The sequence below is a fragment of the Pristiophorus japonicus genome, chromosome 6, assembly GCF_044704955.1.
Source record: "Pristiophorus japonicus isolate sPriJap1 chromosome 6, sPriJap1.hap1, whole genome shotgun sequence".
Classification (NCBI taxonomy): Eukaryota; Metazoa; Chordata; class Chondrichthyes; family Pristiophoridae; genus Pristiophorus; species Pristiophorus japonicus.
This window is the reverse complement of record NC_091982.1, coordinates 42112390-42132748: the sequence shown is the minus strand read 5'-3', so window position 1 is coordinate 42132748 and position 20359 is coordinate 42112390. Positions and strand designations below refer to the sequence as shown.

Sequence of the window (20359 nt, the reverse complement as noted above, 5' to 3'; positions counted from 1 at the left end):
TCTACAGAAAAAGAGGTTTATAATTTTACCATAAATTCGTGTTAAGGGCAGCTCAGCGATCACAAGAATAGTTGGTATGGGGAAAATTGAAATGTAACTGGTGCAGTAGGGGCTCTTTTTCAGAGGTTGAATTTTAAAGGACACTGTTGGAGCGAGCAGGCAAGAGAGCACTTTATTTGGCATCTGTTCAAGCTATACCTCATCTGAGACTCTGCAATGCTGATGCTGGGCAATTTAAAAAAAGAAAACTTTTTCATTACCTAATATTGATGTCCATTGCCTTAATGAGCACAAAACAGAGCAAAGACAGGCTAACTTGAGGGCATGGGCAGCAAATCCACCAGATGTAAGGCTAGAACTAGACAACACTGCGATTTGACTGGTGTAGACAATTGTGGCCTGTATTTTGCGGCCCCAATGGGTGCATATGAGGTGCCACTGCTGCCACTGTTATTTCAATACCTTTAGGAGCCAAAATTGCCCTCTGTTCTGTTTGGGGCAGATCATTCAAATTAAATGATGAATTACTGCCAGTACAGATGGGGCGGAGATTGGAGGGAACGTTGGCCCTTTTGTGTACAGAAATGAATGGGGCGGAAGAGCGTCGGGAGCGCGGTGGAAGGTGGGTGGTGTCATTTAGCGCCGCGCTGACCATGTCAGCGCAACCCAGACATGTCACACTAGCGCGTAGCAACGTCCCTTCACTTAAAGGGGAGGGACATTGCGAGGCCTCCTTGGCACCCACTGGGCCATCAGGGAAGGCTTCGGCCAGGCCAGCAGCCCGGCACTCAAGGGGGTGCCGCACCGTCCAGCCACTGGCAACTTCCCACCTCGTGAAGCCGTCGGGGGCACCATCGGCTACGCTCCCGTGGGGCAAGTTCTCCCGCAGGGCGGATAAGGGGTCGCTCTGGTCATTAAGGAGTCAGCCGACAATGGGTCAGAGCGCTAGGCTCTGTGACGATCGGGACATTGCCCTCTTGTTTTTTTGAGGCGGAGACTGTGACCCCTTGACTCTCCAGCCAAGATAAACAGTCTCTCGGCATGTACCCTGTCAAGCCCTCTTAAGAATTTTATATTTTTCAGAAGAACATAATAAATAGGAGCAGGTGTAGTCCATTTGGCCCCTCGGGCCTGTTCCGCCATTCAATAAGATCATGGCTGATCTGAAATAAGGAATGTCAGAAGTGGGCTCAATTCAATGAGATCACTTCTCATTCTTCAAAACTCCAGAGAACATAGGCCCATTCTACTCAATCTCTCCTCATAGGACAACCCTCTCATCCCAGGAATCAATCCAGCGAGCCTTCATTGCACCCCCTCCTAAAGCAAGTATATCCTTCCTTAGGTACGGAGACCAAAACTGTACGCAATGCTCCAGGTGCACTCGGACACGAAACTTAGAAATGTAGTACACTATGAGGAGGATAGTAACAGACTTCAAGAAGTCATAGACGAACTGGTGAAATGGCAGATGAAATTTAACACAGAACAGTGTGAAATGATACATTTTTGTAGGAAGAATGGGGAGAGATAATACAAACTAAATGGTACAATTTTAAAGGGACATCCCTGGGCGTGTATTACACAAATCTTTGAAGATGGCAGGACAAGTTGGAAAGGCTTTTAAAAAAGCATGTGGGATTTGCTATGTCTTTAGATGCTCTGATAATGACTCACGAGACAACGTGTTGTACTTGAACTGTAGTGACCTTCATCCTTTATTGATAATTCCAGAGTGAGGATCACACCTGGTGGCCTGCCTTTTATACTAGGCCTGGCACACCTGTACAGGTAATCTACAAGTCTCCCACTGAGGTGCCCCCTGGTGGTACACCTTGTAATAGTACAAGCAATAACCATGTAGGATACATTAAATCACTCTCCCGCAAGCCTTTAGTGCAAATCGCCTTCATGCATTGACTGTGCTCTGAGCTTAGCTCTAACTGGTTGACCCTTGGAGGGTCATTTCCATCTTGGGTGAGTAGGTGGTGTTTCGTTGGCAGTAGAGGTGCTGGTGATTTCTGTTTTTGCGTTCATGACCACTCCATTCTCTCCCCGCGCCCCCCCCCCCCCACATATAGATTATGCTGGTGGCTCATTACATTCATATACATTCAAGTCCAGAAAAAAAATTTTGCATTTACATCATTACAGTTGTGAGGCAAGTACATCTGAATGGTGAGGTACATACTTGATATATGCATGGAATCAGTACCGGAGTGTGAGGACGAACTAGTACCAGAACTGCTGGATGGTGTCCAGGTAGTCTGGTGGCGGCTCAGTGCCCAGTGCTGGCAGTGGGAACCCGGTTGGCTCAAGTTGCCTGCTCTTGGGGCTGTTGCTGTTGCTCCGAGCGTCGGGCAGGTTCACAGATGCCTGTGACCTCCCTGTCCTTTCCTTGCGCCCTGGGTCGCTGCTGCTCCCTGAGGAACTGTCATCGAGAAGTGCACAGGGAACTGCTGACTCGCTAGCCTGGGCGTTGTTTGGTTTGGGATCCTGGCTGGTCCCAGTCCCATTTGGGAGAACCGTTGCGGATGACCCTTCGTTACCGGGTGTAGCTTTGGTGGCAGTGGGGTCTGTGGGCTGCGCCTTCGCGCGGTTTGCTCTTTCAGGCTCGTGGCGGTTGGTGCCATCGGGTGCCTGACTAATCAGTAGCAGGGTTTCTATACCGGTGTCGTTGCCCTCCTGAGATCGCTTGCTCTACGGCTTGTATGTATTGGCTGCTTTTGACCACACTCCATGGTGCATAACTCTGGTCCCAGGGACGCAGGCTACTACATTGGGTAGCTCGCTGGACTGTGTGCTCCCAATGGGTGTCTGCCCACTGCATTGACTGTATGCAGATGAAATCCTACATCGCACAACGTTTCATTACTCATAGTAAATAACCTGTAGCTCCGATCGCGATCGCGCGACTTTTCTTTGCTTATTGCATGTACACAGCTCTGATCATCAAGTACATATTTTACATCTAACTCACAATTGCTATTACATTGATTGAAAGTGTAGAACTGTCCATTTAAGTGTGGTGAGTTGCAGGCCTCCATTAAGAGAGCCTTGCTAACTTTACCCCAGTCCTCTTCTTCGTTTGGTGCCACGTGTTGCTCCATCAGCGCTACACCTCGTGGCCTGGCCACCGCCATCTTTTTCTTCAGCGCTCCACCTTGTGGTTTGGGCACCATCTTTCCTCCATCCACGATGTCGACTGCGGTGATCCTCTTCTCCCCGGGTTCTGCCACCGAAGCTGGGAAGTCGCCTTTGAATCCGATTTTCTTTCTCCGGAGTCCTGCCACTGGAGTCTGGAAGGTGCGTTCGGGTCGTCTCAGCTGGATCATCTCCATGCAGTCGTGCTGAGCGGTCTGTGCCTCGGGTCCTGTGCTGGTCTGCTCTCTGGTGCTAGGTCCACCCTCAGATCAGGGCTTGCTTTGCCTCTGAGCACGGAGGACGTCGATCGCTGGAGGGATGAAATCGTCCCAACTCCAATGGATCTTCTCCATCCACCTTCTTCTGAGTAGCGTTGGTCCATCACCTGCAACAATCCACAGAAGTAAGTACCTTTACATCTGCACTACCAACGACCGGGATAAGTTCATCGGTGTAGGTGCGCAGCTTTGCCTGAACCAACTTGGGTCGTTCAGCTTGATTGTCCCATAGCCTCTGAAAGGCTTCTTGATTCATTACTGACTGGCTCACCCCCGTGTCGACTTCCATGAAGACTGGAACGCCATTTATCTCGACTTCCATTCTCAATGGGGAACACTCAGTGGTGCAGGTAAACATGCTATATACCTCAGCTGCCTCTCTGATTATCGTTTCATAATCCGCGCTGGATTCATGGCCATCTGCAGACTCTTCATCAACACAGTGAGTCATATTCCTTTTACACATTCGCTGGAGGTGGCCCTTTGTGCTGCAGCCTTTACACACAAGTTTCCACACGCGGCAAAACAGGCGCCCCTCCGAGCTGGGCGCCCGTTTTTCACGCCGAAAACGGCGCCTGAAAAAAACCGCGGTATTCTCGAGCACCTTGCAGCTCGATGTCTGCTTGGCGCGGCGCACAGGGGGCGGAGCCTACCACTCGCGCTGATTTTGTAAGTAGGAGGGGGCGGGTACAATTTAAATGAGTTTTTTTGGTGCCGGCAACCCTGCGTGTGCGCGTTGGAGCGTTCGCACACGAGCAGTCTGAAGTAAACATTGGCAATCGGCCATTTTTAAAAGTACTGCAGAAAAAGTGAAAATTTGTTTATTGAACCCTTGCAAAGACTTGCATTTTAATTTTTTTGATATTTCTGTGTGTGAGGGAGTGCATTCTGTAATTAAAGATAGACTGTGATAAACGGGTCACATGCACTTGTTTGAGACTATTCAAATTCTTTGTAGCTGTTCAATTTTTAACATTTTTTAATAAAACCACATTGCCCTTCCATGATCAGCACTGAGGCTTCTTGCAGCTTTCTCCCTCCCTCCCCCTGCCGTCGGTCGGTCCCGACGGCAAACCGCTGCCTGAAAGGCCTGCCTGAAGCACTTTCACACAGGTAGGAACATGGTTTATTTAATCTTTTCTTTGCTTATAAATTTTTATTCAGGTTGGATTTATTTGTATAATATTTGTATAAGTATAACTAAGGATTTATTGTAGAATTTAATGACTTCCCTTCCCCCCCCCACCTCATTCCCGACGCCTAATTTGTAACCTGCGCCTGATTTTTTAATGTGTAGACAAGGTTTTTTCAAGCCTACAAAAATCTTCACTTGCTCCATTCTAAGTTAGTTTGGAGTACGTTTTCAATGTGAAAACTTTCAAATCAGGCGTCAGTGGCCGGACACGCCCCCTTTTGAAAAAAAAATTCTGTTCAAAAGTGAAACTGTTCTACCTGACTAGAACTGCAGAAAACTTAAATGTGGAGAATTCCGATTTATAAGATACTCCGTTCTCCACCAGTTGCTCCTAAAAATCAGGAGCAAATCATGTGGAAACTTGGGGCCATAGTCTTTAAAGCAGCACTGGTGAGCCCTGTGATTCCCTCCGCAACGCCAGCTACTCGGTTAGCCCCCCTCGGCGGACTCTGAGTTAAGGGACTCAGGGGCCTGTCCTCTCTTCCCTGAGAAGGTTCACGTTCTACAGTCCAGCCTCTAAAAGGCACCACTCTGTGAACAATATTTGTCGGGTTTGAGTCCTGAGGGTGAGTCATCTGCCTAGAGCCGCAGGTCGAGGTCATGAATGCCTGGCTCACGGAGATGGCCTTCTGCAGTGTGACACTGGTATCCCGTAGCGCTTCGCTGAGATGGTTGCCGAAATCACACGGTGCCGCCAGCCTCCTGAGGTCTGCAGCATATTTCGCGATTTTCTGGCCTTCGGGCCGTCGGTGGGTATAAGTCCGGTGTCTGGCTGTGAGGATGCTTTCTTTGGGCTTGAGTTGTTCTTGGATCAGCGTTACAAGCTCCTCATATGTCTTGGTCGTTGTCTTCGCCGGTGCCAGCAGGTCCCTGGTGAGGCCATAGACAGAGGGCCCACAACTGGTTAGCAGGATAGCTCTGCGCTTATCAGCCAGTGTGGCCGGATTGTCACCTGCCAGGTCATTTGCTGTGAAGAAATAGTCGAGCCTCTCCACAAAGGCGTCCCAATCATCACCATCGGCGAACTGGTGCAACGTACCAAGGGTAGCCATTTTCGCGTGAAGGTCCGTAATCTCGTCGCCAATTGTTATGTCTTTAGATGCTCTGATAATGACTCCACGAGGCAACATGTTGTAGTTGAACTGTAGTGACCTTAGTCCTTTATTAATAACTCGAGTAAAGATCACACCTGGTTGCCTGCCTTTTATACTAGGCCTGGCACACCTGTACAGGTAACCTACAAGTCTCCCACTGAGGTACCCCTTGGTGACACACCTTGTAATAGTACAAGCAGTAATCATGTAGGATACATGACAGGATCCTTAGCTTTATTAATAGAGGCATCAAGTACAAAAGCAAGGAAGTTATGCCATGGCAAGTTATTGTACCAGGGCTAAAGGACTTCAGTTATGTGGATGGACTGGAGAAGCTGGGGTTGTTCTCCTTAGAACAGAGATGGTTAAAAGGAGATTTGATGCAGGTGTTCAAACTCGTGAACAGTTTTGATAGAGTAAATAAACAGAACCTGTTTCCAGCGGCAGAAGGGTCGGTAACCAGAGGACACCAATTTAAGGTAATACGCAAAACAACCAGAGGCGACATGAAGAATTTTTTTAATGCGCGAGTTGCTGTGATCTGGAATGCGCTGCCTGAAACGGTGGTGGAAGCAGATTCAGTAGTAACTTTCAAAGGGGAATTGATAAATACTTGATGGGGAAAAAAACTACATGGCTATGGGAATAGAGCCAGGGAATGGGACTACCAAAGAGCCGACACAGGTGCAATGGGCTAAAATGGCCTGTGTTGTATCATTCTGCGATTCTATGAATCTATTCTATGATATTGGTTGAGGGCTAAATATTTACCAGGACACAGAGGAGAAATTCCCGGCTCCTCTTCTCAATATTGCCCATGGGATCTTTTATATCCACCTCAAAGGGCAGGCGGGGCCTCGATTTAATGTCCCATCAAAAAGCATACAACCTGGGAAAATACTGCTCTGACTGTGTGTTTGTTGCCTTAAGAAATATTAATGGTTTCATAAGAATATAGGATGTGCATGTATAAGTAGTTGCATGTGGGGTTGGGGTAATATATTAGCATGGGTAGAGGATTGGTTAACTAACAGAAAACATAGTCGGAATAAATGGATCATTTTCCGGTTGGCAAACAGTGACTAATGGGGTGCTGCAGAGATCGGTGCTGGGTCCTCAACTATTTACAATCTATATGAATGACTTGGATGAAGGGACCGAGTGTAATGTAGCCAAGTTTGCTGATGATATAAAGATGGGTGGGAAAGCAAATTGTGAGGAGGACACAAAAAATCTGCAAAGGTATATAGACAAGCTAAGTGAGTGGGCAAAAATTTGGCAAATTGAGTATAATGTGGGAAAATGTGAGGTTATCCACTTTGGCAGAAAAAATAGAAAAGCAAATTATAATTTAAATGGAGAAAAATTGCAAATTGAATATATTTACGGCAGAGATAGACAGATTCTTGAGCGATAAGGGAATAAAGGGTTATAGGGAACGGGCAGGGAAGTGGAGCTGAGTCTATGATCAGATCAGCCATGATCTTATTGAATGGCGGAGCAGGCTCGAGGGGCCAAATGGCCTACTCCTACTCCTATTTCTTATGTCCTATTTATTATGTTCTTTTGTGCTGCTTTAGATAAAAGAGTTGAGGAGTGACCAAAGTGAGCCATTGTAGTGCAGATGCTTGTCAGCATGGGTGGAAAATGACTGTTACACTTGCATTTTCCTGAAATTTACATTCGTATCAATTTAAACTCCAGGATTTAACAAAAGAATAGGCTTCAACTCATTTGATGTCTTAGCAAGTAAATGCACCACCTGGTGTGTACTAAGCCATATAAACCAGGATGGTGCCAGACTCAATCTGCAGTCTGTGATGATTGAGCTCATTGTGGTCAGGATGGCTGCTACAATTAGTCCAAGTGCCCCATGGCTAGATTTGGGGGGTGGGGAGTAGTGTGGGGGTGAAAATCAGCCAGTACAGTCAAATAACCTAATTACACTCTCTGCCTAAATCTCACATATGAAATTGCCAGTTAAGTGAAATGCTGCATGGTGTTTGTTGAATTATACCCCTAGTATGAGCCAGTGTTTCTTTTGGGGGTGGACGAAGAACTAAGAAAATGAGGAAACAGAAGGACAATGCTTCTTGGATAACAGTTAGTCAAAGTAACAACAGCATTATGTTAGCTGAATTAAATTTGTGCCCAATAGTTGAAATTCAATGGGTTATTTGCACAACCCACATACATGCAATTGCTCATGAGAGAGACCCATTTATACTGTTGGGGAGGGTTTAAACTAAGTTGACAGGGGGATGGGCACCAGTCTGTAGCATTAGAAAGGGGAAACAAAGGGTGCAAACAGTTGGGAGAGATGGCTCGCACTAAAGCAAAAAATAGTAAGGTATTAGATGGGGTCATACTATGGATGGTCTAAGATAAGTTTACAGTGTATGTATGTGAACGCAAGAAGCATAGTAAATAAGGTTGGTGAGCTGCAGGCTCAAATAGCCACACGGCAATATGATGTTGTGGCCTGGCTCAAAAAAGGGCAGCATTGGGATTTAAATATTCCTGGATATAGGGTGTTCAGGTAAGATAGAGAAGGAAAGGTAGGAGGTGGTGTGTCAGTATTGGTTAAGGAGAATGTTAGTGCTGGAGAGGGAGGATGTCCTGGAGGGTTAAGAAATAATAGAGGTGCCATTACACTACTAGGTGTATTATATAGACCACCAGCTAGTGGGAAAAATATGGAGTAGCAAATTTGCAGAGAAATGACAGAGAGATGCAAGAACTATAGAGTAGTGATAATGGGGTCTTCAACTATCCTAAAACAGACTGGAATAGTAATAGTTTAAAGGGCAGAGAGGGGGAATAATTTCTGGTGTGGTCAGGAGAACTTTCTTGATCAGTATGTTTCTGGCCCAACAAGGAAGGGAGCATTGCTGGATCTGGTTCGGGGAATGAGTGGAGCAAGTGTCAGTAGGAGAACATTTAGGGAGTGATCAAAGTAGCATAAGGTTGAGATTAGCTATGGAAAAGGACAGGGAGCGATCTAGATTAAAAATACTTAATTGGAGGAAGGCAAACTTCAGTGGGATGAGAACGGATCTGGCTCGGGTAAATTGGAATCAAAGATTGGCAGGAAAAGCTATAGTGGAACAATGGGCTGCCTTTAAAGAGGAAATAGTTCAGGTACAGTCATGGTACATTCCCATTAGGGGGAAAGGTAGGACAACTAAAGTCAGAACTCCCTGGATGATGAAAGAGATAGAGAGTAAGATAAAGCAGAAAAGGAGTGCGTCTGACAGACGTCCGGTCGAGAATACATCTGAAAATCTGGCTAAATATCGAAAGTTCGAAGGAGAAGTGAAAAAGAAAAAAAGAGGGGCAAAGTGAGAATAGAATGGCAGCTAACAAAAGGTCATCCAAAAGTCTTCTATAGGCATATAAATAGTAAACGGATAGTAAGAGGAAGGGTGGGGCCGATTAGGGACCAAAAAGGATACCTATGCATGGAGGCAGAGGGTATGGCTGAGGAGTACTTTGTATCTGTCTTCACCAAGGAAGAAGATGCTGCCATAGACATAGTAAAGGAGGAGGCGGAGGAGATACTGGATGGGATAAGAATTGATAAAGACGAGGTACTAGAACGGCTGGCTGTACTTAAAGTTCATAAGTCACCAGAACCGGATGGGATGCATCCTAGGATGCTGAAGAAGAAATCACAGAGGTACTGGCCATAATCTTCCAATCCTCCTTAGAAATGGGAGTGGTGCCAGAGGACTGGAGAGTTGCAAATGTTACACCCTTGTTCAAAAAAGGATGTAAAGATAAATCCAGCAACTATAGGCCAGTCAGTTTAACCTCGGTAGTGGGGAAGCTTTTAGAAAAATAATCAGGGACAAAATTAACACTCACTTGGACAAATGTGGATTAATTAAGGAAAGCCAGCACGGGTTTGTTAAAGGCAAATCGTGTTTAACCAACTTGATTGAGTTTTTTGATGAGGTGACAGAGAGGGTTGATGAGGGCATTTGAAAAGTACCATATAATAGGCTTGCCAGCAATATTGAAGCCCACGGAATAAAAGAGACAGTGGCAGCATGGATACAAAGTTGGTTAAGTTACAGGAAACAGAGTAGTGGTGAATAGTTGTTTTTTAAACTGGAGGAAGGTATACAGTGGTGTTCCCCAGGGGTCGGTTCTAGGACCACTGCTTTTCTTGTTATAGATTAATTACTTGGATGTGGGTGTACAGGGCACAATTTCAAAATTTGAAGATAACACAAAACTTGGAAGTATAGTGAACAGTGAGGAGGATAGTGATAGACTCCAAGAGGACATTGACAGGCTGGTGGAATGGGCAGACACATGCCAGATTAAATTTAATGCAATTTAATGAAGTGATACATTTTGGTAGAAAGAATGAGGAGAGGAAATATAAACTAAAGGGTACAATCCTAAAGGGGCTGCATAAACAGAGAGACCTAGGTGTATATAAGCACAAATTGTTGAAGGTGGCAGGGCAAGTTGAGAAAGCAGTTAAAAAAGCTTAGGGGATCCTGGGCTTCATGAATAGAGATATAGAGTACAAAAGCAAGGAAGTTATGATGAACCTGTATAAAACACTGGTTCGCCCTCGACTGGAGTATTGTGTCCAATTCTGGGCACTGCACTTTAGGAAGAATGTGAAGGACTTGGAGAGGGTGCAGAAAAGATTTTTCGAGAATAATTCCAGGAATGAGCGACTTCAGTTACGTGGATAGACTGGGGAAGCTGGGGTTGTTCTCCTTAGAGCAGAGAAGGTTGAGAGAAGATTTGATAGAGGTGTTAAAAATCATGAGGGGTCTGAACTGAGTAGATAGAGTGAAACTATTCCCATTGACAGAAGGGTCGATAACCAGTGAACACAGATTTAAAGTGATTGGCAAAAGACCCAAAGGTGACATAAGAAAAATCTTTTTTACGCAGTGAGTGGTTAGGATCGAGAATTCATTGCCTGAAAGGGTGGTGGACACAGACGCAATCACTGCTTTCAAAAGGGAGTTGAATAAGTACCTGAAAGAAATAAATTTACAGGGCTGCAGGAAAAAGGCAGAGGAGTGGGAATAGTTGAGGTGCTCTTGCAGAGAGCCAGCACGGACGGCAGATTACCTTCCCAAAAGGACATTAGTGAACTAGATGTGCTTTTACGACAATCCGATAGTTTCATGGTCACTATTACTGATGCCAGCTTTTTATTCCAGATTTATTTAATTGAATTTCAATTCCCCAGCAGCTGTGTTATCTCTGGATCATTAGTCCAGGATTACTAGTGCAGTAACATAACCACTGTGTTACCGTTCCCAGTTGAAACCTCTGAACAGGAGGCTGGGACTGTTCATTGGGTCCAACTGCCTCACCTAGGTGATGGATAGATCAGCAACCCATGGTGGAACCCTGCTACCATCCTGAGATAAGCTAGGGGTGCTCGGTGGTCTGGCTACAGTGGTCGTAAAGACAATTTGGGGCCCACCAGATGGTGTAACCATACGTGCACAATTCGATTTACCTCTCCAACACCACTGGGGCCCAAGTTTCCACATGATTTGCGCCTGATTTTTAGGAGCAACTGATGGAGAACGGACTATCTTAGAAATCGCAATTCTCCCCATTTTTTCTGCAGTTCTAGTCAGTTAGAACAGTTCCACTTTGGAACAGAATGTTTTCTTCAAAAGGGGGCGTGTCCGGCCACTGACGCCTGATTTCAAAGTTTCCACAGTGAAAACGTACTCCAAACTAACTTAGAATGGAGCAAGTGAAGATTTTTGTAGAACTGAAAAAACCTTGTCTACACATTTAAAAAATCAGGCGCAGGTTACAAATTAGGCGTCCAGAACGAGGTGGGGGGGGGGGAGTCATTAAATTCTATAATAAATCCTTATTTATACTTCTACAAATATTATACAAATAAATCCAACCTGAATAAACATTTGTAAGCAAAGAAAAGATTAAATAAACCATCTTCCTACCTGTGTGAAAGTGCTTCAGGCAGGGAGAATGCTGCAGGCATTCGTTCCCGCGGAGGGGAGGGGGGAGAATTAAACAGCCGCTTCGTTCCTGCGGAGGGGAGGGGGGAGAATTAAACAGCCGCTTCGTTCCTGCGGAGGGGAGGGGGGAGAATTAAACAGCCGCTTCGTTCCTGCGGAGGGGAGGGGGGGAAGGGAACAGCCGTTTCGTTCCCGCGGGGGAGGGGGGGAAGGAGACAGTGAGAAGGCTGCAAGTGCTAATGTGCTTTTATTTTTTAAAAATGTTCAAAAATTAAACAGCTACAAAGAACTACAAAAATGGCCGAGTGCCAATGTTTTTTTCACACTGAGCATGCGCGAACGCTCCAACGCGCACGCGCAGCGTTGCCGGCAGGAAAAAAACTAATTTAAATAGTACCCGCCCCCTCCCACTTACAAAATCGGCGCGAGTGTAGGCTCCGCCCCCCTGGGCGCCGCGCCAGGCAGACAAGGAGCTGCAGAACGCTCCAGAATTGCGAGGTTTTTTTTAGGCGCCGTTTTAGGCGCGAAAAACGGGCGCCCAGCTCGGAGGGGCGCCCGTTTTTTATCGTGTGGAACCTTGGGCCCATAGCCTCTATGCCTCCACTGCCTATGTGTTGTCAGACAGCTTGTCCAACATCCAGTCATGGGTGAGCCACAATTTCCTCCAGCTAAGTAATGGGAAGACTATTATCTGCGGCCCTCGCCATGGACTCTATCCCATACCTCAGTCACTGTCTTGAGGCTAAAGCCGTTTCAAATCTCTGTCCTTTTCAAGTGCTAGCTGATCTTCTCAATCACAAAGACCACCAGCACCAATGTTCCCCGTAATTTATTTTAGGGCCCGGGCAGCCCATTCAAATTCCCATGCATGCGAGATTTTTGACATTAGAACGCCATGGAGCCAGCTGCGCCTGGCCGGCAGATTGCTGCGCGACCATGCAGCTAAACAGGAACATTGCCTACCACACCCCCTGAACTCTCCGTTATTATCACTCGAATCTCTTGTACATTCCCCTCTCACCCCCACCCCCCCACCTTTCACACCACCATTGGAGAACATTCTTTTAGTTGCCTTAGCCTTCCTTTGCTAAACCCTTTCACCTCTACATTCTGCTCTCCTTCTTTAAGACCCTCCTTCAAACCCACCACTTTGATGAGCTTTTGGTCATCCTTGGCCAATTTTTTTCTCATGCCTCTCAAGTGCCTTGGGATATTTTTTTATGTTAAAGGTGCTATACGTGAATATCAAGTAAAGACAGGACTGGGCATGATTTGCGATGTTCTCTATGTGACTAGCCTGCTGTTAAGCTTTGGAAGGAATTTAACTGGGGTGGGTGGGAAGAGCAGCCCAGGGTAGCAGAGGCCCAGACTTTCTGCAGTGTAATGTATGTGCAAAAGTACACATTCTAAATCCTAATTGGGCATAAAATATATTCCTCAAACTGTGAGCATTGGTATGAGTAATAAGGTTGGGATTCTGCCTTACTCCCCTTTTCACTGCTGCCTGGAAAGACATTTGACTCACAGGCTCAGATTTCTTTTATAATAAATGGGGTGTATGTAATTATGGTTTCAGCGTTAATCTCATCCCAACTCAATGCCAGCAAGTGGAAAGATGCCTGAGCTTAATGTACCTATACGTTAGGATGCAGTCCCACACCCTATTCTTTCACAAGCTTAATGAGTGCAGTTTCTGAATGATTCAAAAAGGGTCATGTTTGGTTCAGCTCTTTAAGGGACATTTACTGCCCTGACATCTTTGATTTACAAAAAACAGACTATCTGATTGTTCTTTCAGTTGCTGTATGTGGACTTTGCAATGTGAAAATTGGCTGTCATATTTACCCATATAACCATAATACTATATAACCATTTACCCATATACCGTTGAAAAGTAATCCATTGGCAGTAAAGCATTTTAGGACATTCTGAGGATGTGTTGAAACAGTATATGAATGCAAGTTCTTGCTTTAACTAATTATCCCTTTCTCCAAGTTCCAAATAGCTGCTCACAGCACTATTGGGACTACTATTGGGGGTACAGTGGCATAGTGGTGATGTTACTGTGCATATAATCCAGAGGCCTGGACTAATGATCCAGAGACGTGAGTTCAAATCCCACCATAGCAGCTGAGGAATTTAAATTCAGTTAATGAAATGAATATGGCATAAAAAAAGCTGGTATGGTGACTATGGAGTCAAGTTTCAACCTGAGTTGCTCCTATTTTTTGGAGTAACTAGTTTAGAATGGAGTATCTTAGAAATTGCAATTCTCGGCCTTTAGTTTGCTCCAGTTCTAGTGCGTTAGAACAGTTTCATTTTAGAACAGATTTATTTTTTCAAAGGGTGTCGTGTCTGGCCACTTACGCAAAATCTTACTCCAAACTAACTTAGAATGGAGTAAGTATAGATTTTTGTATGCTGAGAAAAACCTTGCCTACACTTAGAAAATTAGGCATAGGGAACGAGAGATTGGGGGGTGGGGGGGGGGGGGGTTTACAAATATTAAACACTTCACTTTTACAAATAAAGAGCCATCATCAGTAATAAATGATAAATAAACCAATAAATCAATCCAAATAAATTAAACAATTAAAAATTAAAAAAACATTAAAAATCACTCAATAAATAAAAAATTATTTCTACTCACCTACTGCAGCACCAGGGAGAAGAGGTGGGAGGGAGAAGAGAAGATGATGGCGGGGGAGGGAAGAGAAGAAGATGGGGGGGGAGAAGAGAGGAAGATGGGGGGGAGAAGAGAAGAAGATGGGGGGGGGGAGAAGAGAGGAAGATGGGGGGGGAGAAGAGAAGAAGATGGGGGGGGGAGAAGAGAGGAAGATGGGGGGGAGAAGAGAAGAAGATGGGGGGGGGAGAAGAGAAGATGATGGCGGGGGAGGGAAGAGAAGAAGATGGGGGGGGAGAAGAGAGGAAGATGGGGGGGAGAAGAGAAGAAGATGGGGGGGGGGAGAAGAGAGGAAGATGGGGGGGGAGAAGAGAAGAAGATGGGGGGGGGGGAGAAGAGAGGAAGATGGGGGGGAGAAGAGAAGAAGATGGGGGGGGGAGAAGAGAGGAAGATGGGGGAGAAGAGAAGAAGATGGGGGGGGGGAGAAGAGAGGAAGATGGGGGGGAGAAGAGAGGAAGGTGGGGGGGGAGAGAAGACGACAAAGAAGAAGCCCTGCACGCAGCCGATGCCGACCCTTCGGGTGGGGCCCGCCCCAGCGTGATGCAGGGCAGACAGGCCTCGTCGACGCCGAGGAAGCCGGGCCCCACCAAGGACTTCGGGCGGAGCCTGCATGCAGCCAATGCCGGGCTGTCGACTTTTCGGGCGGGGCCTGCCCCAGCGAGATACGGGCGGGCAGGCCCCGCTGATGACAACGACGACGCCGGCTGCCAGGAGTTCTTCGGGCGGGGCCCGCCCCCAGCGAGACGCCGGGCGGGCGGGCCCCGCCGCCGACGTAAGATGCGCAGGCCACTTGGCGGGGGATAGGGGCGACGTCCCTTCGGCCTGGGATAGGGTCGTCGCCCCGGAGACAGGACGCCGGCAGCTACTGCGCACGCGCGTAGCCTCCACTGTGCACGCGCGCAGCTGCCGCACTGTTTTTGGCGCAGGGCTGTAGCTCCGCCCCCAGCAGCTCCTGCTGCGCAGCGCCAAGATGGAATTGGGCCTACAGCTATCTGAGAATCGCGAAGTAAGTATTCAGCGTAATTTTTGTTCTATAAATTAGGCGGGCCTCTCCAATGTGCGCCATTCTAGCGGGCGGCCGAAACTTGACCCCTGTGAAACTACTGGATTGTTGTAAATCCTCATCTGGTTCTTTAATGTCCTTTAGGGAAAGAAATCTGCCATCTTTATCTGGTCTGTCGTACATGTGTGGGTAAACATAGAAACATATAAAATAGGTGCAGGAGTAGGCCATTCGGCCCTTCAAGCCTGCACCACCTTTCAATAAGATCATGGCTGATCATTCACCTCAGTACCCTTTTCCTGCTTTCTCTCCATACCCCTTGATCCCTTTAGCCATAAGGGCCATATCTAATTCCCTCTTGAATATATCCAATGAACTGGCATCAACAACTCTCTGCAGTGGGGAGTCAAAGTCATAGCTTCAAACTGAGGACACCCTCCATCATGTTGTGTGGCACTACCACTGTGCCAAATGGGATAGATTCAGAACAGATTCAGCAGCTTAAAACTAGGCATTCATGAGGCACTGTGGGCAAGCAGCAGCAGAATTTTATTCCACCACAATATGTAACCTCATGGCCCGGCGTAACCCTCACTGAGGAGTGTAGAAGAACATGCCAGGAGCATACCTAAAAATGAAGTGCAACCCGATGAAGCTACAACATAGGACTAAATACATGTTAAACGGCGGAAACAGCATGCTATAGAGCTAAGCGATCCCACTACCAACAGACCAGATGAAGCTCTGCAGTCCTGCCACATCCAGTGGTGAATGGTGGTGGACAATTAAACAACTAACAGGAAGAGGAGGAGGCTCTATGAACATCCCCATCCTCAATGATGGTGGAGCCCAGCATGTAAGTGCAAAAGTCAAGGCTGAAGCGTTTGTAACAATCTTCAGCCAGAAGTGCCAAGTGGATGATCCATTTCTGCCTCCTCCTGAGGTCCCCACCATCACAGAAGTCAGTCTTCAACTAATTCAATTCATTCCACGTGATATCTTGGAAGCAGCTGAGTGCACTGGATACAGCAAAGTCTCTGGGCCCTGACAACATCTCGGCTGTTGAGCCGAAGAGTTGTGCTCCAGAACTGGTGACATCTCTAGCCAAGCTGCTCCAGTACAGCTACAACATTGGCATCTACCCGACAATGTGGAAAATTGCCCAGGTATACCCTGTGCAAATCCAATCTGGCCAATTACTGCCCCATAAGTCTACTCTCAATCATCAACAAAGTGATGGAAGGTGTCGTCGACAGTGCTGTCAAGCAGCTCTTACTCACCAATAACCTGCTCACCGATGCTCAGTTTGGGTTCAGCCTGGACCACTTGGCTCCAGACCTCATTACAGCCTTGGTCCAAACAAGGACAAAAGAGCTGAATTCCAGAGGTGTGGCGCAAGTGACTGCCCTTGACATCAAGGCAGCATTTGACTGAGTGTGGCATCAAGGTGCCCGAGTAAAACTGAAGGTCAGTGGGAATCGTGAGGGAAACTCTCTGCTGGATGGAGCCATACCTAGCACAAAGGAAATTGGAGGCCAGTCATCTCAGCTCCAGGGCATTGCTGCAGAAGTTCCTCAGGGCAGTGTCTTAGCATCTACAGCTGCTTCATCAATGACTTTCCCTCCATCATAAATTCAGAAGCAGGGATGTTTGCTGATGATTGCACAGTGTTCAGTTCCAATCGCAACTCCTCAGATAATGAAACAGTCCATACTCTCATGCAGCAAGACCTGGTCGACATTCAGACTTGCGCTGATAAGTGGCAAGTAACATTCACACCACACAAGTGCCAGGCAATGAATATCTCCAACAAGAAAGTCAAACCACCACCCCATGACATTTAACGGTATTACCATCACTGAATTCCCCACCATCAGCATCCTGGGGAGGGGATCACTATTGACTAGAAACTTAACTGGAGCAGCCACATAGATACTGTGGCAGGTCAGAGGCTGGATATTCTGTGGTGTGTGACTCACCTCCTGACTCCCCAAACTTTCCATCATCGACAAGGCACCAGTCAGGAGTGTGATGGAATACTCTCCACTTGCCTGGATGAATGCAGCTGCAACAACACTCAAGAAGCTCGACACCATCCACGACAAAGCAGCCCACTTGATTGGCATCCCATCCAGCACCTTAAACATTCATTCCCTCCACCAACGATGCACCGTGGCTGCCGAAACTCACCAAGACTTCTTCGACAGTACCTCCCAAACCCGCGATCTCTATCACCTAGAAAGACGAGCAGCAGGTGCATGAGTACACTATCCCCTCCAAGTTTCCCTGCAAGTCACATACCATCCTGACTTGGAAATATATTGCCGTTCCTTCATCGTTACTGGGTCAGAATCCTGAAACTCCCTTCCTAACAGCACTGTGAGAGCACCTTCACCAACGGACTGCAGCGGTTACCACCATCTTTCAAGGGCAATTGTCAGAGCAGTGGGAGGCATTCAAGGAGGAGATCCTGAAGGTTCAGAGCAAGTATGTTCCCTTAAAGAAAAAGGGTGGGATTTACAAATCTAAAGCCCCCTGGATGTCAAGGGACATACAGTGTAGGATAAAGAAAAAAAGGGAGGTTTATGACAGATACCGAGGGCTCAATATTGCAGAAACTCTCGAGGAGTATAGAAAGTGCAGGGGTGCAATTAAAAAGGAAATTAGGAAAGCAAAGCGAGAGCAGGAAAAAATGTTGGCAAGTTAAATCAAGGAAAACCCAAAGATGTTTTATAAATACATTAAGAGCAAGAGGATAACTAGAGCAAGAGTGGGGGCCTATTTGAGACCATAAAGGTAATCTGTGTGTGGAGGCAGAAGACGTGGGTATGGTTCTTAATGAATACTTCATGTTTGTTTTCACAAAAAAGAGGGGCGATGCAGACATTGCAATCAGGGAGGAGGAGTGTGAAATATTGGATGAAATAAACATAGTGAGAGAGGAAGTATTAAGCGGCTTAGCGGTTTTGAAAGTGGATAAATCCCTAGGCCCGGATGAAATGTATCCCATGCTGCTAAGAGAAGGAAAAGAGGAAATAGCAGAGGCTCTGACCATCATTTTCCAGTCCTCTCTGGCTACAGGTGTGGTGCCAGAGGACTGGAGTACTGCCAATATTGTACCTTGGTTTAAAAAGGAAAAAAGAGATAGACCGAGTAATTACAGGTCAGTCAGCCTAACCTCAGTGGTGGGATCATTATTAGAAAAAATTCTGAGGGACAGGATAAATCTTCATTTAGAAAGACACGGATTAATCAAGAACAGTCAGCATGGATTTTTTACAGGAAGGTCGTGTCTGACTAACATAATTGAATTTTTTGAGGAAGTATCAAGGAGGTTGGATGAGGGTAGTGCATTTGATGTAGTGTATATGGATTTTAGCAACGCTTTTGATAAGGTCCCACATGGCAGACTGGTCACGAAAGTAAAAGCCCATGGGATCCAGGCCAAAAAAGCAAGTTGGATCCAAAATAGGCTCAGAGGCAGGAAGCAAAGAAGCAGGAAGTTAATGGGTGTCTTTGTGACTGGAAGGCTGTTTCCAGTGGTTTTCCGCAGGGCTCAGTACGAGATCCTTTGATTTTTGTGGTATATATCAATGATTTAGACTTGAATGTAGGGGGACATGATTAAGAAGTTTGCAGATGATACTAAAATTAGCTGTGTGGTTGATAATGAAGAAGAAAGCTGTAGACTGCAGGAAGATATCAATGAACTGGTCAGGTGGGCAGAACAGTGACAAATGAAATGGAGAAGTGTGAGGTAATGCATTTGGGGAGGGCTAACAAGGCAAGGGAATACACATTAAAAAGTAGGACACTGAGAAGTGTAGAGAAACAAGGGGACCTTGTCCACAGAAACCAGAAGGTAGCAGGCCAGGTAGATAAGGTGGTTAAGAAGGCATACGGAATACTTGCCCTTTATTAGCCGAGGCATAGAATACAAGAGCATGGAAGTTATGCTTGAACTGTATAAAACACTGGTTAGACCGCAGCTAGAGTACTGCGTGCAATTCTGGTCATCACATTACAGGAAAGATGTGATTGTACTAGGGAGGGTACAGAGGAGATTTACGAGGATGTTGCCTGGACTGGAGAATTTTAGATATGATGAAAGATTAGATAGGCTAGGTTTGTTTTCTTTGAAACAGAGGAGGCTGAGGGGAGACCTGATTGAGGTGTATAAAGTTATGAGGGGTCTGGATAGAGAGGATAGGAAGGACCTATTTCCCTTAGCAGAGGGGTCAACAACCAGGGGGATAGATTTAAAGTAATTGGTAGGAGGTTTAGAGGAGATATGAGGGGAACTGTCTTCACCCAGAGGATGGTGGGCGTCTGGAACTCACTGCCTGAAAGGGTGGTAGAGACTGAAACCCTCACCACATTTAAAAAGTCCTTGCAGTGCCGTAACCTACAGGGCTACGGACCAAGAGCTGGAAAGTGGGAATAGGCTGGATAGCTCTTTGACGGCTGACGCGGCCACGATGGGCCAAAATGGCCTCCTTCCGGCTGTAAATTTCTATGACTTTATGAATTAAGGATGGGCAATAAATGCTGGACTTGCCAGTGACACATCCCCTGAACCAAATACAAATAAAAGGAGGCTATTAGGCAAAACTTTGCTTTCTGACTTATGTTTGTTTTCTCTCCTAGGTAAAGGCAAAGGCAAAGGCAAAGGTAAGATTAAATGGTTACCTTTTTACAAATTCAGCACAGAAGTTTGGAATTTTGAAATATGAATTTGTATCCTCTTTCCATTTAGTTTGTCTTACAATATTGAGGTAACAATTGTTAAAGTTATCATTATCGTCAAAGGAATCATCATAATTCAAGCTGCGTTCTCCCCTGGCCACACCATCTTTATCCCACCCACTGTCCACAAGAGATGCCCACTCTATGGGCCCAAGTTTCGGCCTCAGTTGCTCCTGATTTTTTTGGAGCAACTGGTGTAGAACGGAATATCTTAGAAATTCAAATTCTCGGCATTTAG

The 20359-nt window shown here is 46.3% G+C and overlaps 1 protein-coding gene across 2 annotated transcripts in view; it reads left to right on the top strand.

Moving 5' to 3' along the window:
• The window catches only part of eda (ectodysplasin A), a 333535-nt gene that overhangs the window by 253629 nt on the left and 59547 nt on the right, over window positions 1–20359 (top strand). For both annotated transcript variants that reach the window (XM_070882801.1, XM_070882800.1), the window contains exon 3: window positions 20023–20046. In XM_070882801.1, the coding sequence (XP_070738902.1) occupies window positions 20023–20046 (24 nt within the window). The remainder of the gene's footprint in view (window positions 1–20022; window positions 20047–20359) is intronic.